General features: G+C 40.5%; 1 protein-coding gene across 5 annotated transcripts in view; it reads right to left on the bottom strand.

Annotated features, from left to right (window-relative positions):
• Positions 1-26,123, bottom strand: part of OSBPL1A (oxysterol binding protein like 1A) — a 242,145-nt gene that overhangs the window by 67,522 nt on the left and 148,500 nt on the right. For all 5 annotated transcript variants that reach the window (XM_044243255.1, XM_044243256.1, XM_044243257.1 and 2 more), the window contains one exon: positions 7,177-7,333. In XM_044243255.1, the coding sequence (XP_044099190.1) occupies positions 7,177-7,333 (157 nt within the window). The remainder of the gene's footprint in view (positions 1-7,176; positions 7,334-26,123) is intronic.

Below are 26,123 nucleotides of genomic sequence, written 5' to 3'. Positions count from 1 at the left end.
TTATTTCCCGCTAAAATGAAATGTGGCTCCTTAGAGAAAAAGCCAACTCTAGATCTGGGGCAGGAAGCATACCAGATAAGCCTGAAACATCTCTTTGTATCAGAAAGCAAAGCAGCTATCAGAGACAACTGAATTACTGTATTAAAATTATACGAAGGGGCGCCTGGGTGGCTCAGTGGGTTAAGCCTCTGCCTTCAGCTCAGGTCATGATCTCAGGCTCCTGGGATCAAGCCCCGCATCGGGTTCTCTGCTCAGTAGGGACCCTGCTACCCCCTCTCTCTCCATCTGCCTCTCTGCCTACTTGTGATCTCTCTGACAAATAAATAAATAAAATCTTTAAAAACCAAATAAATATAAAATTATACCTAAGAAAATAACTACCTGGGGTCCTGTCAGAAGGACACAGAGAGTCTCTCTTTGACCAAAGATGGGAAAAATAGCCATAAGAGATTTATGCAGCCCAATGCATACGTTCATGTATCACCTCTGGAGGATGTTAGGGAACCAACATGTTCTAAAAATAGATTTTTCTTTACAAAATGGTCCTACCTAAGTAGAAGGAATGACAGAAATGTAATACAACCATTTTACAGATCCTAATAAAACAAGGATGTTGACACTGACCAATAGTGGCTGCTAAAAATCATTAGGTTCAAGGCTGTTGGACAACGTTACCATGGATGTGTCAGACTGACAATGCCTGATACCCCAGGACATCAATCTCATGTTATAAAAAGGAAAACCAGACAGCATGTGCTCCCCAATGGACGTAACAGCAGGTACACCTATGAAGTATTTTGTGCCAAACAGTTCAAACCTAAATCTGGCTGAGCCTCTCTATATAACCATCTGTTTAAAGGCAATTCAGGAGTAAAAGAATACGTTAAGTGACACCATGGGAATGCAACCAGCAATATCTGAATTGAGGGTTACTCTACAGGACAAACAACCACGTTTCTTCTGCAAATAACTGGCAAGAAAACAATGAGGAAGAGGAGAAGTCTAGAGATTTAAAGAGATTGAAGATACGTATAAACCAAATGCAGTATGTGGACCTTCTGGATTTGAATTAGTAAATGACATTTTAGATCTAATTACTAAGCGGCATTTATGAGACAATTAGGAAAAAATGAATACTATTTGATGATGATCTGGTATCATAATGGTACTGTGGTTTTAGAAAATAAGAGTCCCAGTGTTTTAAAGATTCATACTAAATTAAAGATGAAACTGTATTTCGGATTTGATATAATTTTTAAGATAATTTCTGAAAGTACAGGTGGGGGGGTATGAAGATAAAACAAAGTGGGGCACATGATAGATACCAAAGATGAATGATGGGTATGAGGGGTTCATTATATATGATTCTACTTGCATATGGGTTTGAAAACTCCTGTAAGATAGTTCCTAAAATGCAATTATGTGCTAGAAAACGCAATCTTTACTCTTCTTCATATCAAGGCAAACAACACAACATTAGCTATTTGTTATTTTGCTCACTCAGGCCTCGCTCTGCAGATTAGGGCTGTCCTAGAAAACTACTCTCATCTGCCCACAAAAAATCACTGGTCTAGAACAGATCTGAATGAGCCCTTAGAGTCAGATAAAAGTATATCTCACTATCATTTGCTTACAGAATGCTACAACTAGAAAGATTTTGTTTTGCCAACAGTGTTTTAAAGAGCCCCAAGCACAAAAGAGGTGTTTTAGGGGTCAGGGCAAGACAAGGGGGTGGTCCTATGGGCCTCAGCACCTGCTTTTAAAACAACTCTTCTCTTTAAACTAAGGCTGAAAAGGTGATCTGTGAAAAGATGTCTCAGCTTTCCTAGAGTAATTTCGGAGAATAAGTTTTACGAAGGTGATTATCATGAATCTAGACCCTAATGGTCTTTGCCTTTTCCTTTCTAATATACCCCAAGTGACTCCCTGGCCTAACAACTTGGTAGTTCCCGATAAGCTTTTTTATTTTTTTTTTCTTTTTTAAAGATTTTATTTATTTGACAGAGAGACTGAGAGAGAGAGAGCACAAGTAGGCAGAGCGTCAGGCTAAGGGAGAGGGAGAAGCAGGGTTCCCACTAAGCAGGGAGCCTGATGTGAGGCTGGATCCCAGGACCCTGAGATCATGATCTGAACTGAAAACAGCTGCTTAACAGACTGAGCCACCCAGGCACCCCTAGACAAGCTTTTTGCATTTGAACCTTTTTTGTTGGGTGCCTAGCTCCCATTTGTCAAGTTCTTATTAGTCCAGGAATCCCCAAACGTGTTTTTGTTGAAGAGGTGTTTTGGCTGCGGGCATCCAACCTGCCAATGCATCCCAAGGGCCCCCTCTCCGCTGTCCCCTCCCCTCCCCTCAGTAGCCAGCTGCAGCTCTAGGACTGCCAGGTCTGCCTCCCACACACTCAGCGTTACCCTGGCCCAAATTCTGCTCTCTGCTTCCCAGAGTAAATAAGTACTCTGGGACAAAGTGAAGGCTGAGCGTGTAGATTCACTGTGTCCTTGGAACCTGCTGGTCCCTGCAGCCTCACAGGCCCTACCACAAATCTGAGTCATTCTGGGTAGGCTCTTGCTCTTTTTTCCACAATTCTTTGGTCTTTTGAAAATCAGAGATGCACCTGGACTCCTGCTAATATGACCCCGATCACTACATGACCATTGGGAGTTACCCCAAACATTACTGACAGACAGGAGGATTTTCTTCAGTGCAGGGCACCAAAGGACATCTGGGGCAGGGAAGGAGGGGGGGTGACTTCTTACTAACTATGTGCCCTGACCTAATCAAGTCTGAAAGCAGATAATCTGTCCTGTATCTGCAGGGAGATTTCAAAACCAAGATGGTTTTATTCTAGTGATTAGATGTATTCAAAGTTGAATAATTTCGTACCACTAAAAACATTTTCTCAGTCTCAGAAGTTACTGTCTTTGCTTGTGTTCTCAATCTCTTTAAATTAAGGTTTGACTTCAACTTTAAAGCATATTCTTTGTATGACTTCTTCTAAACAGAAGACAGCTGTTATCTGGCGACCTAATAATTCAATTCTAAAGCAGTTACGAAGGATAAATAAAGGGTAAGCAAAGCGATTATCTGCAGTCCTAATCTGCCATTTCAGCAAAATAAACCTTTGTGATTCATAGCCACGTTTACTATAGAAGACTTTATTCAAGTAAATGTATCAATATAACAAGTACATTAACTAGAATCAGATACAAACTTAGTCCCTATCACATTTCTGTTTAAGAAATCCTTCCCTATTTCAAAACTGCGGATACTTTATATTTCCTTTTGAGAGTTTTTAAATTTTGTTCTTTCAAATTAAAGCATTTAGTTCATCTAGAATTTATTTATATTTGTGTATATGAAATAAGGATCTGTTTCCTTACTTGGATTTTTTGGAGGGTGCCCATTAAATGACAGTCTCAGTACCATGTACCAAACAATCCATTCTCCACCCCCCCCACCCCCGCCGACCTGCTATGCTAGCTCCACTCCATACACCAGGTTGCCTAGACGGGTGGGTCTTGGGACATTTTACTTCAATTCTACAGGTCAGTCTGCCTGCAGGACAATTCTGCACTAAAGATTTACCATCAGTTTTGACATGTAGTAGAACAAATGCCTTCCTTTCCCCCAACCTGGTTCTCAAGCAGTATCTTGGCTCCTCAAAGCCCTATGTACTTAAATACATATTTCCGAATCCATGTTTCAACTTCCAAGGAAAACGACATTGAGATTTTAATTAATACTACATTGAATCTGAAGATCAACTTGGCAAAATCATCTTTATGAGACTGTACTTGCCTTTTCAGTAAGTTTTAGGTCTTTCGGTCAGTTTTAATATTACATTTTTTGCTAAGATTTATTCCTAGGTAAGAGACCTTTTTTTTTTTTTTTTTGGTAAGAGACTTTTTAACAGACACTCTTAATATGCATCCTCCCAGTTTTAGCTGCAGTTTGTCTGTTGACGGCATACAGAAGTGGAAAAAGCTGATTTTGTATAAGAGCAACTTTGCCAAACTTCTCTCCCAGTTCTACCAATTTGTCTGTAGATACTTACGGTTCTGTTTATTTCTAGATCTCTGGGTATATAAGATGTATGACTATGGCCTCTGAATAATGCTGAATAGCAAAGATGATAGCAGACAACCTCGTCTTATTTCTGATACTATAATTACTGTGCTTAATATCTCATTAAGTAATTGTTCCTTGTAACTTTTAACTAGATCAGAGAAGTTCTCTTCTATTTGTGGTTTGTTAAGATATTTATTAATCATGAATGACTTTTATTTTTTTAATTTATTTCTTATTAGAGAGAGCGAGCAGGGGGAGGGGCAGAGGGAGGAGAATCTGAAGCAGACTCCATGGTGACCACAGAGCCCAACACGGGGCTCAATCTCATGACCTATGAAATTGTGACCTGAGCCAAAATCAGGAGTCCAACCCTCAACCAGGTGAGCCACCCAGGTGCCCCTGCTTTTTATCTATTAGGATGATGGTATGTTTTTCTCCTTTTATTTATTAATGCTATTAATACAGTAAATAATATTTTTGGAATCATAACATGGATCCATTGTTTCACACTCTAATCTATTCTACATTTGTATCTTTTATACCATATCCAGAGACACGATGAAATAAATATCCACATTTTGATCAAATATAACAACTTGGGTCAAACTGTTGACAAGTTAAAAGATTAGAGCTCTGAATACATGTTATAAATTAGTCTAAGTGGAGAGAACTGATCCCGTGGAACACAGCCAAGATGACAAGAAGCCCTGTAAATAAAAACCTGACTATAGCATAGTGTAGGCTAATTTTCCACAAAGCAACTCAAACCATCCCCTGCCCCCGCTCACTTGCTCCGTTGTTCACTGTCTCCTTCCCTCTCTCCCTCCCTCCCTCCCTCTTTTCCTCTCACAAATGAGAGACAAATGAGCATAAGCAGAGGAATGGAAAAGTGAGCGGGACAAGCAGACTCTGTGCTGAAGACAGAGCTCAACTCAGGGCTCAATCTCACCAGCCTGAGATCATGACCAAAGCCCAAGTCAAGGGTCAGATGCTAAACTGACTGAGCCGCCCCGGCACCTCCCTAGCTGCTTTTCTAAAACCATCACCAAAATTACTACTGATTCAAATTATTCTTCATATCATCACAATAACTGTCCATTATAAATGCAGATTATTTATAACACAATTGAGGGCACAGGCAAGATGGATTTGATAACACTGAATACTCCACTTTTCTATTCTGAAATTAAACTTTTAAATTATTTATAGCATATGCTCTGTTTATTTGATCAGAAAGAACTTCATGCAAAAAAAACAAAAACAAAAAAACAACAAAACATAACAATTACTTTTTAAAATAGGAAGCTGGGGCGCCTGGGTGGCTCAGTGGGTTAAGCCGCTGCCTTCGGCTCAGGTCATGATCTCAGGGTCCTGGGATCGAGTCCTGCATCAGGCTCTCTGCTCAGCAGGGAGCCTGCTTCCCTCTCTCTCTCCCTGCCTCTCTGCCTACTTGTGATCTCTCTCTGTCAAGTAAATAAATAAAATCTTTAAAAATAAATAAATAAATAAAATAGGAAGCTGTTATGTTTTCCCCATACATCTGATTGCTGACAATTTCCTAACCTGCCTACTTTTAAATAACTAAAGACTATTTTATCACATTTATAAGCCTAATAAATTGCAGTTCATTTATCACTTTAACTTTTCTGGTGAGGTCACTACCTACAGCTGCATTCCTTTGTAATTTTTCTTAGTGACCTGCCCTGATTTCATTTTTTAACAATTTCACCTTAACCTTCTCATCTTACCATTCTGGGTTTGACTAATTAAGATGCAGCACAGAATATATGAATGTAGTAGAATGTATTTGTCAAGTGCACAGTAACTACTGATAGGATGAAAGGACACACACACCAGGGCCCCTGAGCCCAGAAGAGCACTAGAGAAATTTGTCTTCCGCCCCTGGCTAGGAGAGCGTCTGAGCACAGTGGCTCTTTCTGCTATTTTAACAATTTAAGCTATTTGTAGGTTTCTCACATCAGAAGATTTCACCTGTGTTCTCACCAGACCATCAGGACGTCTGATTGGTAGGCCTGCCAGGAGTCTTGTTAGGGATTTCATGTCCTACACAGAACTTATTAGCCCTGGACTCCCAAAGGAGTGGGCAGAAGCTGCAGAAGGCAATCAGGAAAGACATTCACTCACTGCTCACCACATAATGTGCAACGGCATACTCCATCCGTGAGTGTGTTTGGAGGATACCTTCTGGCTTTAGTTAGTTCGTTACCTGTAACTCACTGATGTTTTCAAAATAAGCACACACTAAGACCGTTTTGTTAGCAAGGGGTAAATACACATAAATCAGAAGTGATATGGACATTTTTCCCTGGGAGAACAATTGAGACCAACTGGGACCAGAATCGTGGCGCAGAAATGGAGTGAGAGTTACACAACCTGCAAGTACTAAACAAACAAAAACTATCTCATAGAAATTAACTGTTAATAAGTTCTTACCCCCAAAGTGCTTTTTACACCAGGATCTACCCTTAACCTGTAATTTGATCAATATTTTACAAATAGCAGCAGGCACTCGAGCCACTGCATGTGCACACTCGTGCAGAGACAAGGGAGCTCCGGTGTCTGCTGCATCTCAGGATTTGGGGACCATCTCTAGGATGAAATCATCAAGGGAATAAAAAGATACTAATGTTATTAGACAGTGTAAAACGGATCTGTTTGACAAAGCCTGGAGCTTAATAAAAGTCTTTGTTTAAATGTAACTAAATTGTATCAACAGGCAGGCAATATTACAGTCCACTCTTAATAAAACCAACAAGCGGATCGAATGACCAGAAACTAAAATAGCACGGGGAGGCAGAGTCATAAAACATGTATGATGAAAAGAGGAGCCCAGCATCAATGGCAAAAGGCAGTTCTGAAGAGCCTAGCTAAATTGTCAGCTAGAGGATTTATGTCCCCAAAACCATGGTTGCTAACATCACGTTGTATGCTTTGTTCCTACAAGTACAGATGATGCTCTTCTCTTAAATGCATCAAGTCCTAATAGCAATATAAACACAGGGCGGGAAAAACAAAGAGAAGTGCTTTTTTTCATGAACCAGAAGTATCTTATAAGAGTTAGCAATGGTAACCATTAAAGGCCATCCTACCTGTGTTTTTTGATGCCATTGGAGAGAGCATCTCCACCACCGCAGTCTTTTCCTTCTGACATTCTGTGTTTTCTGCTGCTCAGGGGCTCTCCTTCCTCTTCCAAGGAGCACGCCGTTATGGCTTCCAGTCGACTCAGGGACCGCTCGGACTCGGACTCTGTGGCAGAGCAGGTTCATAGTCAGTGAACTGAACTTGGGTGTGAGGCTGCAGTAACAATGGATATCTCCCCTAACACATTAGGCTTTGAAACTTAAGCAGCCTATTTGTCCTTTAACAATCCATCCGTTAACCACCTCCTCGGGAATTTCTGAGAACCTGCACCCAATAAGGCTGAAGTGGGTTTATGAAACAGGTATAGGCTTATATAAACTTACAGTTAAACAGATTTTACACATTACAAGAGATTTCCAAAGATTACCCAATTCTTTCAGAAATCATACTCAGTAGTTCCCCCCGCCAAATTTCTATTTTTACGTTCCTTCTCAAAGCATCTTAAGCATAACTTACCAACAAAGCATTCATTTTAAAATTCACGTATAAGAAAAAGCTCTAGTGGTTGTACTTGTGGGAAGTTTAAATTACAGCTGATACCGTAGACACAAAAGCAAAGGTAATTTTAAAAGCCTTCAAAAAATACTTCTTCTGCTATGACATTATTTAAATCCTCAAGAGCTAAAGCTCAAAGTGTCCATATAAAATCCAATTATCAGGCAGGCATTTTTAGGCTAGAAATACCATGTTCCTAATTGGCTATATATTCCGGGTAGAGCCATCTGCCTGTTTGGGAATACTAAGACAACTTATTTTTATACAACACATTATAGTTTCCAGGCATGATCCCATTTGTCATCTCCTTTTCGCACTTGCAGGGTACCTTGGTGACAGCAAGGCAGGACTACTGCTTAACCAGTGTGCTGGTGGTCTCATGGTTTGTGAGTCAGATGAACCAGGATCTGAACCCAGGTTCTGACTCGTTTAATGCTTTATAGATTTCAGCTCAATACAGCAACCTCCCCAAAACTCTACATTGTACCCACATTTCTATTAAAATAGAACTCAAGGGAACTTCTAACTCCCCTACTTAAGCAGAGGACCATACATACTCAACTGTCCTCAGCTCTAGGCAAGCACTCTTACACACATTCAAGCAAACTTCCTTAAGCAAATTTATTGGCCATCTGCTTATATTACTGCTAACCTATTCAGGAAATCAAATTTGTTAGTGCTTTCTTTTCCCTCCGCAGCATTCTGTAACTCAGCCAACATCAAGGAACCTTATTTTTATCACATCAGGCTAATTACAGATCTCCCTTGACTTACAATGGGGTTATATCCCAATTAACTCATCATCAGTTTAAAATATTAAGTCAAAAATGCATTTAACACACCCAACCTATCCAACATCTCAGCTTAGCCTAGCCTTAAGTGTGCTCACTTACATTAGCCGACAACTAGCAAAATCACCTGACACAAAGCCTATTTTATAATAAAGTGTTGAAAATCTCATGTAATTTACTGAATGCTGTACTGAAAAACAAAACAGTTGTCTGGGTAGAGAATGTTTGCCAGCCTATCAGTTGTTTACCCTCGTGACTATGTGGCTCACATACCACCCTGGCCTGGTACTAGCTCTGGGAAAGATCCAAATTCAAAGTTGGACGTATGGTTTTTAGCTGAATTTGTATCGCTCTCACATCACCATAAAGTGAGAAGGAATATTATAAGATGAATCACTGCAAGGAAGGGAACACCACAGGAACAACTGTTGGACAAATACAACTGCAGCTTGGACAACACATCTTGAACTCTGAACTCTGGACCCACTGAATGGTGTTTAGTTACTTGGAGAAAGTCTTTCAATGCCGGTTATTTTTATTTTCTGTAAATATAATTTTACTGGAATTTCCAAAAATATATCTTTGTTCAGTCCTATACTTTATAACAAAGAAACAGATACTTAATGATAAATTTAAAAAGACTTATTTTTCATTGTCAGTTTTAACAGGCAGTCACAATCTTTTATTGAAAAAAATTAAAGACGACCTGAATGGCCAATAACAAAGAACAGCTGCCCATTAGATGAAATTAGTTGTTAAAATTGCATTTATAAAAACAACTTAGTAAAACAAAAAAATGCTTTTAACAAAATGTTAAATATCAGGATATCATTTTGCAACTCTAAAATATAGAGCAAAAAAAATAATTTCACTCTTTTTTAAAGAAAGAACAGGCTGGTCCAGAAGTACATATAGACGAGAGCAATAAAATCACAAAAGTCTGTTTCGGGCACACTGAAGTAAGGGGATCGGTCAATTTTCTGGGCTACAAAGATGGGTATGAGGAAAGACTATGTGGGAGAGGTGGTGCCTGAGGAAAATCTTCACAGAAAGAAGTGGGTGCTCAGGTTGAGGGAAGAGCATCGTTCAGTGGAAGCCGCCCGAGCAAATCCTGTACCAAGGATGACAACTGGTCTGGAGCTGCAGGTGGATTTTTCACACCTACATTTTCAAATTTGTTTCATATGAAAAAAATTAAGAATTTGCAGAGTCAAACAAAACACTTTTGTCTGTATTGATTAGTATTATTTAAGATGCACGAGGACTTCATAATTCAGATATCATGAAAACCAAAAAGCACTGGAGCAAACTTCAGGCATTTACTAAATGGCACTAAGCACAGGACAACATGTTTGCTATTCAACAGCTACCAATGAGAAGACCTGTGTTCACCTACAAAGGAAATGAACAAAAAGCAGGTATTTGGTAAACACCAAACAAGAGATACAGCAGTTAAGAGCTTCTATGAAGCAAAGAGACTTTTTCTAAAACAAGACTTGAACTTAGTGAACGTGAGCTCAAGACCTACCACCTTCACCCACACTACTGGCCGCCAAGCTCTCCCCAGAGATACCCGGTTAGATGGCGGTACAGCCGTGGGTCCTCCGTGGCTGGTGGCACAACCTGACTCCCTCTCTGCCCCCTTCAAGCCGGCCTGTCTTCCACTCTCTTTCTCCCAGTTGTTCTACCTCCCCCCTCCCCCAATCATTCCTCCCAACCACCTTCCCTCTTCACTACAAACAGGCTATCGCCACCCTTTCCCTGGAGGGCTCTACCAAAGGTCACCAATTACCTGCCTACCTCAAAGTCCAAGGGTCATTTTGCAATTCTTAAAGAATTACTGGCTCATCCACAGTATCTGACACTGCTTCATTCATTCCTCCCCTCCCCTTATCAAGTGCAAGGCACCTAGAGTCAAAAAACAGTAAGATCTGGTCCCTGCCCAGGGTCTAGCAGAGGTGGACTGTTTTGTGAACACCTGAGTTCAGTGCATTTTTCTAGGTACAATAACAGAAGTTTGAATGGGGACAGTAGGCCACATACAGGGATCAGCAGTTTTACAGGGCAAAGGACAAAGTATCTAGAAAGGACTGTGACTGATGATTAAGCCATTAGGTGACAAAATAAGAGTGGGGGTGGGCAGAGAGTGACAACAGAGGACCTGTTCCAAGCAAACAACAGCATGACCCAACACAGACAGGAATGAGGTCCTTGGGAAGATGGGAGCAGAAGACACAACAGAGGAGTGGTAGTAGGAGTGACTGCTTAGAAATGAAACTGTGAATCGCTTGTGAAGCTGACCATCTAAGATAAATAAAAAAGCAAGGCAAGCAGTGGGATGACGAGAATAATAAATCAAAGCAAGGAAGGAGGCAGGACCCCAGTGCATGCCAGGAGGTTCTGTATCCATGCTACGTGTCAATCACAGACTTGCCTCAGCATTCCAACTTCACAGGTAGAACAGGAAACATGATCAACATGATTTTTGGTGCTCTTGAGATAAAAACTAACCAGCTGCTTAACAACAAAAGCTCACTACTTCTAATACTATCAACAGATAGTTGAGAGTGTGACAAAGTTTGGATTTACTTTAAGGGCAAAAGAAGGTCATTCTTTTTTTTTTTTTTTAGATTTTATTTATTTATTTGACAGAGAGAAATCTCAAGTAGATGGAGAGGCAGGCAGAGAGAGAGGGAAGCAGGCTCCCTGCTGAGCAGAGAGCCCGATGTGGGACTCGATCCCAGGACCCTGAGATCATGACCTGAGCCGAAGGCAGAGGCTTTAACCCACTGAGCCACCCAGGCGCCCCAAAAGGAGGTCATTCTTAATAGACTCTGCTTTCACAGCATTAGTCACACTAACCTGTCTTCAGGAGAGCATCATAGCATAAGGAGACCCATAGTTCTAGATATATTTACCTTCAAACATGTTTAGCTAAATACCGAAAATGTCACAGCCACTGTGGAGGTTTACTGAGCAAGGTAAAGCCTACCCATAGAAGTAATCTTCAAATCTCCTTGTAATAATATATCAGGAAGGGATCTAAGCACATCTGAGATCTTAAATCTCAATCTTAAAACTTCAGGTGTTTCAGTGTTGCCCAGACATATAAATACCAAATAAACCAAAGCTATCTATCATTCAGTGTTAACGGGCAATATAGTCATGTCTTGGTGGATAGCCTAACGGACTTGGAGGGAGTGCTTGATGCCTGCCCTGTGGTGCTTACAGGGCTCTCTTATGATAGCATAAGGCCACCATACTCGTGCTTTAAAGGGAAATAAGGCAGCAGGCAGGGAGTCCGTCTTCACTGTGTACGGAGCTGGGAGTTTCAGTTTCAGTCTGGGATGATGAGAGAACTCTGGGGATGGGGGGGTGGTCACGGTGGCACAACAATGTGAATGTACTCAATGCCACTGAACTGAAACATGGCAAGTTGGACGTTATGTATACACTGCCACAATGAAAACAAAAATGAAACAAAACCCAAACAAATAAACACACAAAAGCCTGTCAAGCCACAGATCTAGCCTGCCAGATGCACGAAGAACTCTATTCCGGTCCTGTTATCTCTCACCTCAATGCCACTGAAAAACAAAACCGCACAGAAGCAAGACAGGTTGATTTTCCTACGGATATATTTCCAAAGGCAGCAAATGAGTATGTACCTGAGAGATACACACAGAGCGATTTCAGGCAGAGCCAGCCCTTCCCCATTCTATTTCCCATGGCATTTTCCCTTACAACCATATGTGCTTCTGTAATAAGTAAAGACGCCCCAAATTTTCAGGTTACTTCATCACCCTCTGAGAAACCGTGTAAGAGAATTTATGAAACAGCCCTATGTTATTTACTGAACTTCTGATGGGCAACTAGGGAAGCTGGTGCAGTGCCAAGCAAGCAATGATGAGAAAGGGAAAACCTCGAGTGGCCTTGTTTGTGGATCTTTGTTTACTCTCCACCTCATCATAAAAGGATGGTGGCTTAATTGATAATTGCATTTTATAGAAAAACTGACAGAATAAAACTTTGAAGAACAAAAACTATATTTTAGAAGATAAATGCCTTGGCCTACAGGCAAGCATTTATATAGAAACTCTGCCTGATTATTTTCTCAAGGAAAACAGCAATGTTAATAGAAAGTCTCTTTTAAGGTGGCAAATTTCCGAAGGCCATGAAAGTTCTGTCCGCATTAGGACTCAGAATTATTTTGAACACAATCTCCTTTCACTTGAAAATCTCTTCTTTCGCATTCAAATAGTATGGAAACCAACAGCTGTGCCGGGGTTATTAACATGACTTTAAAACATTCCTCATCACATGTTATACATTAAAATGTACAGATTTTTGTGTATCAATCATATCTCAATAAAGCAGTTTGAAAAAAAACAACTTCAGATTTAAGAGGATCATTAACTCTTTCTTTTTTGAGTTTTTCCTACTATTAAAAGGCAGAGAGAAGAGGTCATGAAGTTTACAATGCAAATATGCCAACAATTCTTATGCTATCCTGATCAACTTTTTTTTTTTTTTTTGGTATGACCTTTGAAAACAAGCTTGAGAACAAACAGTACAAAGGACCAAGATGTGGAAGAACCGTGGATGAGGTCCAAATAACCTTTCCCCTGTTACTTAAGGTAACAGGAAATGGTCAGGAGATACACACATTCAATTTAATACTTTTATTGTTGGCTTCCCACATACTGGGAATATTCTAAAAAAGTCCAAAGTAACCCAAGCTTAAAATACTCATGCCAAATTTTAATTTCGCTTTAAGGTACAATCGTGTAAACTCAAAAACAACATGGTAAATATAAAGAACACAAAGAAAATAAATAAAAACCAACCACATTTAAAATAAATTATAAACTAAAAGTAAGAATGGATCCAGAAAGGGCTGCCAAGAGGCTACTACAATAATTTTCTAAGGAAGTGACATAAGCTTGAAACAGAATCTTGACAGCAAGCTTTAAGAGTGAGAGACATTCTAGACATATCATCCCTGAGAGATGTCCAAGGTCAAAATCAGGCAAATGGTATAGTGTTGCTTATGACAGAGTTTCTTAAAAGTATGGGCTTGTCCCCAAGCAACTAAATCTACTTCTATTTTCCACAACTTGCAAAATCTGCACATGTAATTGAAGATGAAGAATTCCACAAACCACAGTGTGTAAACTACTGGGAATCTTATGTGTATGCACTCTGGATGATTAAATACAGAGCGTCCCAGTTTGTCCTGCAGACACCCTTAAAATTATTTTTGAGAAGGTCACATATGCATTCACTCTACAAAGAAAATAATTCTAGAACTAAGGTTCATTACAGAATAATCCATAGTTATAAAACCAAATATTTTCTTGTTACTTCAACTTAAGAAATCAATGTTTACCAAGTATCTACCACACACCACGTAAAGAGCTAGCTGCTAAATTAGTGCAGGAAGATTAAGGAGACAAGACTGGTTCCCTCCAAGTATTTGAAGTCCAGTAAGTAAGTAAGTAAACATATGTTTATACAAAGCATTTGTGGGAACAGTGGAAAAAGTCTCTTGTAAGGGAATCAGGGTATATTTCCAAGCAGAGATGACATCTGAGCTGCAATGATGAAAACCAGTTTAAGGCAGAAAAAGAGAGTAACAGGTACAAAGGAAATAACAAACAGCCCTCAAATCTGAAAGCACAAGTGTGTGTCCAAGAATACTCAGCAGAGCAAGAGATGAGGGTGGCCAGAGGGAAAAGATGGGGTCATCAGAGCTGAAGATTTAAAGTCAATCAGATCACAGAGGTCGGACTTAACCTGTAGTCATCAGCATGTTTTTCTAGGGAGTGATGAGCTCAGTTTTAGACTTTACAGATAGCTCTGATCTATTAGTGTCCCCTGGCCATTCTAACAATTGCCATGAACTTGGTAGCTTAAAACAACAAAAATTTAAGTCCTTCGTAATTTTGGAAACCAGAAATCCAAACTCACCTTCACTGGACCAAAGGCACAGTGTTGGCAGGACCACTGTCCTTCTGGGGGAAGTAGGGGAGAACACATTCCTGGTGTCTTCCAGCTCTGGGGTCTGTGTGTACTTCTGCACCTATGGCCACATCACTCTACGGCAAAAATATCCTGCTGACATTCAGGTCCCACCCAGATAGATCATCTTCGATCATCTCCTCATCTCAAAATCCTTAATCACATTGGCCAAGATCTTTTTCAAAAAAAAAAAAAAAAAGTTACAGGTTCCCAGGATTAGAGGGCGAACCTTTCGACGGGGGCGAGGCGGGGGGTTGGGGGGCAAGGCACTTTTCAGCCTCCCACTCCTGACAACATGCCACCTGAGTGATAGCTGGTGGGGACAAAGGCTAGAAGCAGCCAAACCTGTTAGATGAGTACCATCCTGTTCTCTGGGGCCCAAGGGAGGGGGAGGTGAACTAAGGCACTGTCAGGGAGGACTGGGGGAGGGGCAAGCCAAAGGGAAAAAGAGGACTTCCACATTTGTAGTTTTCACAGTGGGAAGATGATGATGCTGTTCAAAAAGATGAGGAATGTAGAAGGGGGCAGAACAAGGTTCCAAAAAAGAGGAGAATGCTAAATATATCCTTATTCTTTGCAACCAACTAGTCTTCAAGTGCAGTCATTTTGGCTTTAAAAATATATCCCCAAATTTCATTCACTCAAATATCTGAACTCCTAAAACATGCCAGACTCAATGGTAGCTGCCAAGGCTGCAGAGTTCCTCAGGGAATGTACTATCTGGTGGATGGACAGAGTTGACAAAAACCAAATACTTCTACAGAATTTCAACTACGGGAAAATGGTGCAGGGAGCCTGCAAGTGGGAATGTGATCAAGTCAATAAAGTCTACCATGCTTCCCTAAGGAAGCCCTTGACCCCTGAGCAAAGGTCAAAAGATATGTGTTCACTAAAGCAATAAAGGGAGAGAACTTAATCTTTCCACTCTCACTTAAATTGCTTGTATTAAAACTTGTCATCTCGGGCGCCTGGGTGGCTCAGTGGGTTGGGCCGCTGCCTTCGGCTCGGGTCATGATCTCGGGGTCCTGGGATCGAGTCCCGCATCGGGCTCTCTGCTCGGCAGGGGGCCTGCTTCCCTTCCTCTCTATCTGCCTGCTTGTCTGCCTACCTGTGATCTCTGTCTGTCAAATAAATAAATAAAATCTTAAAAAAAAAAAAACAAAAAAACTTGTCATCTCTCATCTAGGATACCAGAACCCTGAATCATCAGTCTTTACTCCTATAACACAAATACTCTACTAGAATGTGCACTTCTGAGTAGGGACCACGTCTTTTTCTCTTTGAATTCCCAATTCTTAGTATAATGCAATCATAAGAATTCTACAATGTTCACTTTTAAAAATATGAATCTTGATAAGACACTAATCCAATGACCCTTGAATAATTATGTCTGTTGGCTTCCCACTATTTATATGCTAAAATTCAAATTCTTCAGCAAAAAATTATCATAAGACTCATTACCAGCTGGTCCTAAATTACCTTCTTGGCTTCATCTTGTCACTACTTCTCAGCACCCTTAAACACTCACCCCTGCTTTGGCCACACCATCTCATGAGGTTTCTGAAAACTATTTATCTTTGCCAAGTGCTGTCCTCTTACACAAAGACTATTCTACCCTGTCATATCTGTCTGGAGAACTCCTTACTGACTCTTCAAAAATACTCCTCAAATGTAATGCTTTGTCCAACTTTCTCAAGCAGTTAGCAGCCTCTCTGAATTTCTGTAACCCTCCTGACATACCATTTGGTAGTATTCATTAATTTGCTCAACAAATATTTATCGAGCACCCCTTTCTTTGTTTAGTGCTATCCTAGAGGCTGGGAATATATCAGTGAACAAGACAAATTCCCACTCTTACTGGGGAGCCTACATTCTAATTGTAGATCAAGAAACAAATAAATATTACATGAAATGCATTTTTTGTTTGTTTGTTTGTTTTTTTAAAGGGCAAAAGAGGAAGGGGGTAAAAAGTGATACACTGAAGGTCCTTCTGAATGAAGTGAGGGAACAAGTACTATAGGTATCCAGGCAGAGGAAATAATGAAAAGCAAAGGTCTAACCAGTACAAAAAGACTGATACCATACAATGCATATTTTCAGACCACAATGCTATAAAACTTGAAGACAATCATAAGAAAAAATTTGGAAAGTCTGCAAATACAGGGAGGTTAAAGAACATACCATTAAATAATGGAATGGATTATCCAGGAAATTAAGAGAGAAATTAAAAAATACATGGAAGCAAATGAAAATGATAACATGACAGTCTAAAACCTTTGGGACACAGCAAAGGCAGTCACAGGAGGGAAGTACATAGCAATAGAGGCCTTCCTCAAGAATCTCAAATACATAACCTAACCTTACACCTAAAGGAGATGCAAAAAGAACAGCAAATAAAGCCTAAAAACCAGAAGAAGGGAAATAATTAAGATCAGAGCAGAAATAAGTAATATAGAAATTTAAAAAAAACAACAGTAGAACAGATCAATGAAACTAGGAGCTGGTTCTTTGAAATAAACAAAATTGGTAACTCCTAGCCAGACTTACCAAAAAGAAAAGAGAAAGGACCCAAATAAATAAAATCACAAACTGAAAGGGGAGAGATCATAACTAACACTGCAGAAATACAAACAATTGTGAAAGAATATTATGAACAACTATAGGCCAACAAACTGGGCAATCTGGAAGAAATGAATAAATTCCTAAAAACATATAAACTACCAAAACTGAAACAGGAAGAAATAGAAAATTTGAACTGACCCAAAGCCAGCAAAGAAATTTTATCAAAAATTAACAAAAATCTCTCCAGAAGAGTCCAGGGCCTGATGGCTTCCCAGGGGTATTCTACTAAACATTTAAAGAAGAATTAATACCTATTCTTCTGAAACTGTCCAAAAAAAAATTGAAATAAAAGGATAACTTCCAACCCACTCTATGAGGCCAGCCTTAACCTTGATTCCAAAACCAGACAAAGACCCCACTAAAAAGGAGAATTACAGACCAATATCCCCGATAAACATGGATGCAAGAATTCTCAACAAGATACTAATCAAATCCAACAGTACATTAAAAAGGACTATTCACTGGGACACCTGTGTGGCTCAACCAGTTAAGCTGCTGGCTTTGGCTCAGGTCTTGACCCCAGGGTCCTGGGATCAAGTCCAGTATTGCTCAGTGGGGAGCCTGCTTGTCTCTCTGCCTCTGCCGCCACTCTGCTTATACTCTCTCTCTCACTCTCTGACAAAGAAATAAATAAAATAAAAATCTTAAAAAAAAAAAAAAAAGAAAGAAAAAAGGATGACTATTCACCATGATCAAGTGGGATTTATTCCTGGGCTTCCAAGTGGTTCCATATCCACAAAACAACTGGTATGATATACCAAATTAATAAAAGAAAGGCTAAGAACCATGTGAGAGGATCCTCCCCATAGATGCAGAAAAAGCATGTGACAAAATACAGCATCCTTTCTTGATAAAAACCCTCAAGAAAGTAGGGATAGAAGGAGCATACCTCAACATCACAGAGGCCATAATCAAAAGACCTACAGCTAATATCATCATCAATGGGGGAAAAATTGATAGCTTTTCCCCTATGGTCAGGAACATGACACAGGTGTCCACTCTCACCATTGCTGTTCAACATGGCACTGAGAGTCCTAGCCACAGCAATCAGACAACACAAAGACATAAAAGGCATCTAAACTGGCAACGAAGAAGTCAAACTTTCACTATTCGTAGATGACATGATGCTCTGTGTAGAAAACCCAAAAGACCACCAAAAAAATTGGTAGAACTGATTCATGAATACAGCAAAGTCGCAGGATATAAAATTAATGTACAATGTTGCATTTCTATATATCAGTAATGAAGCAGCAGAAAGCAAAATCAAGGAAATCCCATTTACAACTGCACCTAAAACAGTAAGACACGTAGGAATAAAGCTAACCAAGAAGGTAAAAGATCTGAATGCTGAAAACTATAGAGCACTTATGAAAGAAATTGAAGAAGACACAAAGAAATGGAAAAATATTCCATGCCCGTGGACTGGAAAAACAAATATTGTTAAAATGTCTATGCTAAGGGGGGTAGGAGGTCGGGGTACCAGGTGGTGGGTATTATAGAGGGCACGGATTGCATGGAGCACTGGGTATGGTACAAAAACAAGGAATACTGTTATGCTGAAAATAAATTAAAAAAAAAAAAAGAAAGAAAAAAAAATGTCTGTGCTACCCAAAGCAGACTACATATTCATTGCAATCCCGATCAAAATACCATCAGCATTTTTCACAGAGCAGAAACAAACAATCCTAAAATTTGTAAGGAACCAGAAAATCCCTGAATAGTCAAACTAATGTTGAGAAAGAAAACTAAAGCTGAAGGAACCACTATTTTGGACTTCAAGCTCTACTACAAAGCCGTAATCATCCAGACAGTATGGTACTGGCGTAAGAACAGACAACAGATCAATGGAACAGAACAGAGACCCCAGAAATGCGAACTATATGGTCAACTCCTCTTCAACAATGCAGGAAAGGATACCCAATGGAAAAAAGATGGTCTCTTCAACAAACATTAGGAAAACTAGACACCCATATGCAGAAAAATGAAACTGGACCATTTTCTTACACCATACAAAAAATAAATTTGAAATGGATGAAAGACCTAAATATGAGATAGCAAGCTAACAAAATCCTAGAGGAGAAAACAGGCAGCAACCTCTCTGACCTAGGCCACAGCAACTTCTTACAAGACATGTCTCTGGAGGCAAGGGAAACAAAAGCAAAAATGAACTATTGGGACCTCATCAAAATAAAAAGCTTCTGCACAGTGAAGGAAACAACAAAACTAAAAGGCAACCAACAGAATGGGAGAAAATATTTGCAAATGACATATCAGATAAAGAGCTAGTGTCCAGAATCTATAAAGAACTTACCATACTCAACACCCAAAAAATAAATAATCCAGTTAAGAAATGGGAAGACATGAATACACTTTTCATGAAATTGAGAAATTCATTGAGAGATATGGTAGGAGACACTTTTCCAAAGACATACAAATGGCTAACAGACACATGAAAAAATGTTCAACATAACTCAGCTTCAGGGAAATACAAATTGAAACCACAATAAGGTATCACCTAATGCTGGTCAGAATGGCTAAAATTAACAAGTCGGGAAATGACAGATGTTGGCAAGGATGTGGAGAAAAGGAAGCCTCTTACACTGTTGGTGGAAATGCACACTGGCGCAGCCACTCTGGAAAATTGTACAGAGGCTCCTCAAAGAGCTGAAAGTGGAGCTACCCTACGACCCAGTGACTGTACTACTAGATATTTACCCAAAGGATATAAAGAGTGATTCGAAGGGGCACATGCAACCCAATGTTTATAGTAGAAATGTCCACAACAGCCAACTATGGAAAGAGCCCGGATGCCCACTGACAGATGAATAGAAAAAGAAGATGTGATATATACACACACGTATATACATACATATATACACAATGGAAAATTACTCAGCCATAAGAAGAACGAAATCTTGCCATATGTAATAATGTAGATGGAACTAGAAAGTATTACGCTAAGCGAAATAAGTCCGTTGGAGAAAGACAAGTACCATATGATTTCACTCATGTGGAATTTGAGAAACAAAACAGATGAACACAGGGGTAAGAGAAGGAAAAATAAAATAAGATAAAAGCAGAGAGGGAGGCAAACCATAAAAGACTCTTAAAAGATAGAACACAAAATGAGGGTTGCTGGAGGGGAGTAGAGGGATGGGTTAGATGGGCGATGGGCATTAAGAAAGGCACTTGTGGGGCCCCTGGGTGGCTCAGTGGGTTAAAGCCTCTGCCTTCAGCTCAGGTCATGATCCCAGGGTCCTGGAATCAAGCCCCGAGTCGGGCTTTCTGCTCAGCAGGGAGCCTGCTTCCTCCTCTCTCTCTCCTGCCTCTCTGCCTACTTGTGATCTCTGTCTGTCAAATAAATAAATGGAATCTTTAAAAAAAAAAAAAAAAAAAAAAAAAGCACTTGCTGTGATGAGTCCCAGGTGTTGTGTAAGTGAAAATCACTAAATTCTACTCCTGAAACCAATACTATACTATATGTTAACTAACTTGAATCTAAGAAAAAAGAGGCCTAAAGGAGAGCATGCTTGGCAAGCTGTAGAACCAGAACTGGGGTCAGAGGGACAGAAGCGAGGAGTACAGAGGCAGACTTCGGAATGGTGGCAGAGGGCCAGATCATGTTGGGCTTTAGCTTTTATTCCAGCCAAGAAGCAAAGCCATTGGAGGATTCAGTGCAGAGAACGGACATGAATGGATTCATGTTTCAGAATGATCGCTGTGAATGCTGGGTTAAGAACACTTCTGGCGATAAGGCTGCAGGCAGAGAGCGCAGTCAGAAAACCACTGTGACCACCCAGGCCAGAGATGGTGGGGGTGCAGGTCTGGGTGATAAGATTCTCACAGGGCAAGTGACCAGATTTCATTTCATTATTTCATTTCATTTCATTTTTAAGGGGAGAGTACAAGCTGGGAGGGGAGCAGGAAGGGCAGAAGGAGAGGGAGAGAGTGAATCATAAGCAGGTTCTACGCTCAGTGCAGAGCCTGATATAGACTCAATCCCACAGCCCTGAGCCAAAACCAAGAATCAGATGCTTAACCAACTAAGCCACCCAGGTGCCCCTGAAGTATTCTGAAGGTCCACCTAATAGAATTCATTGATTGACTGAAGGTGGATGTGAAGCACAAAAATAAAACTATGATGGAGAAGTCAAAGGTTGCCAGAGTCAAAGGTCAAAAGTCAAAGGTTGGCCAAAGCATCTGGAAAGACAGATCTTCCATCTACCAAAATGCAGTAGACTGCAAAAGGGGCAGGCTTTGAGTAGAAAGCAAGAGTTCTCTGCAGGACACTTTAAGACATGTAGGAGCTCTCTTAGACATTAAAGTGAATTTGCCAAGTAGATAGATAGACATGAGTCTGAAATTCAGGGGGAAGACAAAGGCTGGAAATACAAACTTATGGATTTATCAGAATACAGACAATACTTAAAGGCACAGGACTACCATGAGCCCACTTAAGGCCATGTTGCTCAAGCTTTTATGTCCGTATGAATCACCTACAGATTTGGGGGGAAAATGCATTATTTTTATTCACTAGGTCTGAACTGAGGCCCTAGGTTCTACATTTCCAACAAGCTCCCAGGTGATGCTGATGCCTACCCTCAGACCACACCTGGGAGTCTAAAGGACCTAGAGGTAAGTGTGGACAGAAAAAAGGTCACCTGCCTGCGCCTGCGACACTCTAATACCAGAAGTTGGAAGGATGCAAAACGACTGGCAAAGGAAACTAAGAAAGAAAATTAAGTGTGCTATTTTGGAAGTTAAGGAAAGACAATGTTCTAAGAAGGAGGGTGTAACCAGTAACTCTAAGTGCTGGTGAGAGGTCAAGAAAGAAAAGAACCGAGAAAGAACCGCACAGTTAGCGGGGTGCAGTGCAGTGATGACCTGCTCCGGAGCACTATGGGCAAACAGGGTGTTCAAGACAGATGGTCAGAATGGAAAGCAATGTGGGATCAAAGGTATTTTTTTTTTTTTAAATTTCACTTATTTGAGAGAGGCACAGATAGTGACAGAGATACAGAGAGCAGGAAAGGGAGAAGCTGACTCCCCGCTGAGTAGATAGTCCGACATGGGACTCGACCCTAGAACTCTGGAATCATGACCTGAGCTGAAGGCAGATGCTTCACCAACTGACCCACCCAGGAGCCCCAGAGGTATTCTTATACGATTTAGCACTGTAAGGATGAGACAGTTGATGGGAACAATAATTACCTAGGAAAGAGGAGGAGATGCACAGATGTCCTTCTGTAGGTCCAGTGAGGAGTGGGGGGGATCCCAGGCACAAATGGAGGGGGTGGTTTCAGTTAAGGACACAACACTCATCAATGCAAAGCAGAGAAGGCAGAACACGCACACGTATGGACACAGCCAGGTGTGTGACGGCTTCAATAGTGGAATCATGAGTCTCTTGGTGACATAAACAATGGCTTCAGATGGCAGAGGATGGAGAAGAAGGCATGAGAAGTTGTTGCTGAAATAAGCATGAAAGCAGAATGTGAAAGCAATGGACTACAGACAAGGAGTAGAACTGCTGGGCTGCCAAAGAGCACAACAGGGACTTTAGCAGCCATGAAGATACAGCTAAACCCACTGGTGTGGCCCTAGATACGTCTCCAGCCTCACCTAGTCCCTTGAGGACTGGGGCTGGAAGGGGGAAGAGGAATAGTGCAGCATTCTGCCAGCTGAGTACAACACAAGGAGAGAAAGGCAGGCAACTGATCCCGTGTTGCCCCAAGCAAGCTAGGCCTCAAAGGAGGGACAGGCGGTCACACGTGGAGTGAGGGGTGGTGTAAAGATGGGAGATGATGTGGGGCACCTGGGTGGCTCAGTTGATGAAGCATCTGTCTTCAGCTCAGGTCATGATCCCCGGGTCCTAAGATCCAGCTTCATATCAGGCTCCCTGCTCAGCAGGAGAGTCTGCTTCTCCCTCTCCTTCCCTCTCCACTCATGAGCTCTCTTGCTCTCACTCTCTCTCACGTAAGTAAAAAAATAAATAAATAAATAAAACCTTTTTTAAAAAATGGAGGTGATGTGGTGCAGTCAAAACAATGCTGGGATTAAGGTTTCCTGAGAGAATGGGTCCAAAGACAGGAGACAAGTGTCAAACCGTGGCCCAGACCAAACAGAGAGGACGGTATTGACACAGTTCCTGAGAAAGGCAAACTCGAAGGCCACGTGTCAGAGCGAGGAGGTAGGGTGGGCTTGAGGGGCGGATCCCTTGTACACTGCACTGACTCTCCATGCATTCATCTACCGTCTTGGACCGACTGCGAGCCCCCCAGATTGAAGGACCGGGTCTTAGCTATCTTGGTATAGCTGTGCCTAACAAAGCACATGGCACACAGTAGGCACTCAACAGTTGTGTCTGCTTAGTGAAATCCTCTCAGTGCTAAGGACAGTACAAAATGCATGCAGCTTACAGGAAATATTTAATGGAGACATCAATTTAGTCAATAACAATATTTCAGAAAACAAAGATGGACCCAGAAGGTCAAGCCAAATCCTAAAAGATAAATTATCCTCAGCAAGTTTACTGACAACATGCAGAGAATATAAGTAACCTTCTGGATAGTTGTTTAATATTACAAAACTAAAACTAGATGAAGAGCCCCTGCCACTCATCGGATTTTCTCCAGAATGTTTCTTCATGTTACAAATGGAAGGTGTTTAATGACAGCCATATTCTGTGGTACTCAATTTGCTGTCTATCACATCAATTAATTAATATGTTTTGTACTGGGCAGTAGAGAAAATACAAAAGTTAATATGACAAGGTCTCTACCCTTAAGGGAAACAAAGTGATAAGGATATAGAGATAAGGATAGAATGCACAGAAAGTTACATAATGAGAAAAAGGGCAAGAATAAGGCAGTATGGCTAATTCCCAGAAAAAGGGGAGGGGGGGAACAAGAGAGAAGAGAGTGCTAGGAATACAGAGAGAGGTGGTAACGCCAGGTACTAGGCAGGGACAGACGACATTAAAGACAAAAGGAACAAGGCCAGATAAGAAATGGACAGCTACTTCAAAAATAAACTGTAGAAGGAGACAACAGTGACCATGGTGATCAGATCCCGTGTCTTCTAGATGGAAGATGTCAGTGGGGATGGTATCACGTGTTCTCCACTAGGACCTCGAGTATTTACTGGATTAAACTCTGACATAGGTCATAACTGGTCCTGTGTTACTCTCCTCCTGAAGAAACCAAAATCGTTATATTACCACTTTCCGTTTTCAAAGTTTTGACTTAAAAAGACACGAGTACCACCCTTGGAACTGCTGAGAAATGCTAAAACTGGCTTCAATTTCATGACATAACCATCTATCTGTTTTGCCAGTCTACACTATTGGATTGTATGCATTATTCATGCACACTTCGACCAAAATAGCATTAAGAGGAAAACCTAGCAAGAAAGCCTTTCTTGAGCAACTGATCTCAACATGTTTCTAAAAAGGAAAATGAACAGACAGTAAGAAAACCAATATATTTTGAAGTTATAATATCCAAAAGGCAGGAATTTTGGTGAAACTGCTAGTTCCATCATACCAGTTCTAAACAATAATAGCCACAAAATTATTTAACTGGTAACAAATGTTTCAAAAATAATTCCTTAGAAGATTATCAGAGATTCACAAAGTCAAGCACCCTGAACTGTCCCCACCCTTGCTACGATTTCCATCCCCCCACACCGTGCTCTCTGTGAGCAGGTCTCATAGCCCCAACTGGATTGTAAATTCCTCAAGAACAAATTTCCTCTCTTAGAACCACCTCACCCCGGCTCACTCCTTGTCTGCCATCCGTCCTCTCCTACATGGAATCCACAGTGCAGCGTGCAGACTGTATGAAATCAGCAAGCACTACTGATTCTCTTGTGCTTGTATTGAATACCAATATATTTTTAGGGAGGACAGAAATACCAGTGGCATTAATTCAAAACCTGCATTCAACATTTAGAGAGGAACTCAGAAATTTAGGAAGATAGGGTAATCATGATCATACAGAGACCACCAGTACAGTCCCATGAAGAAGTGTCAGTGAGGGAACGCAAAACAAGAAATGATTAATTCTGCCAGGGGGAGTCAGCAAAGACTACTCCGGGGAGGAGGTAAGTTAGGGATATTTGAGAGCTCTGGTAGGAGCAGAGGGTAGAATACAGAAAAACTGGAACGGAAAGGGTAGGAATACGAACAATGACCCACACTCGTCTTCCCTAAAGTGGTTCCTTCTATTATTTCTATATTTCATTTGCTTGCAGAACAGTTTTCTCCAGAGAACCAGTTTTCCTTTCATTTCTCTTTGTATCTTGTTGCTTCAGTGTGCATGACTGGCTTAGCCCCTGTACCAGGAAGGGGTCACTTTACAGAAAGATCAGCAATTTCACTCAACATAACCATTTTACTTCTTTTCTTAAACATACACACACACACACACACACACACACACACTTAGATGTTGCTCCTTTTAAATCATGTTACACAACAAAATTCAACCAAATTGTGAATAAGAAATCTATTTGCTTCATGAATTTTTCATGAAATCTTTAGTCACCAAGTATACTTGAAAAATAATGTAAAAATGACCAAGCGATCCCACCGCACTGGAAAAATTAGTCTATACTGTATGCTTGCATCAAGGTCTTGTCTCACCCGCTCTATTAGATTCTCACTGATCCTGATTATCTGCAAAACCTAAAGCGACATAAGAGAAAAGTAGCCAAGAGAAAACAGAAAGTCACATGGCCTTTAAGTCTAAACAAATAAAATTACCCTCTTATTTTAAAGGAAGTAAAAGAAGCTGTAAAAGCAACTTTTAAAAAGAAGATTAAACATTGAGTCAAAATAATTTACAAATATTTCAAGAAAAGAATCTTTAAAAATCTTTTCACATCTTTTAAATATTAGCTTGATTTAATCTTTTATTATGAATCAGCAATTAAAAATAAGCTTTAAAAAAAAGCTTTAAATGAAG

Source organism: Neovison vison, chromosome 3 (assembly GCF_020171115.1).
Source record: "Neovison vison isolate M4711 chromosome 3, ASM_NN_V1, whole genome shotgun sequence".
NCBI lineage: Eukaryota > Metazoa > Chordata > Mammalia > Carnivora > Mustelidae > Neogale > Neogale vison.
This window is presented reverse-complemented; position numbering and strand designations above follow the sequence as displayed.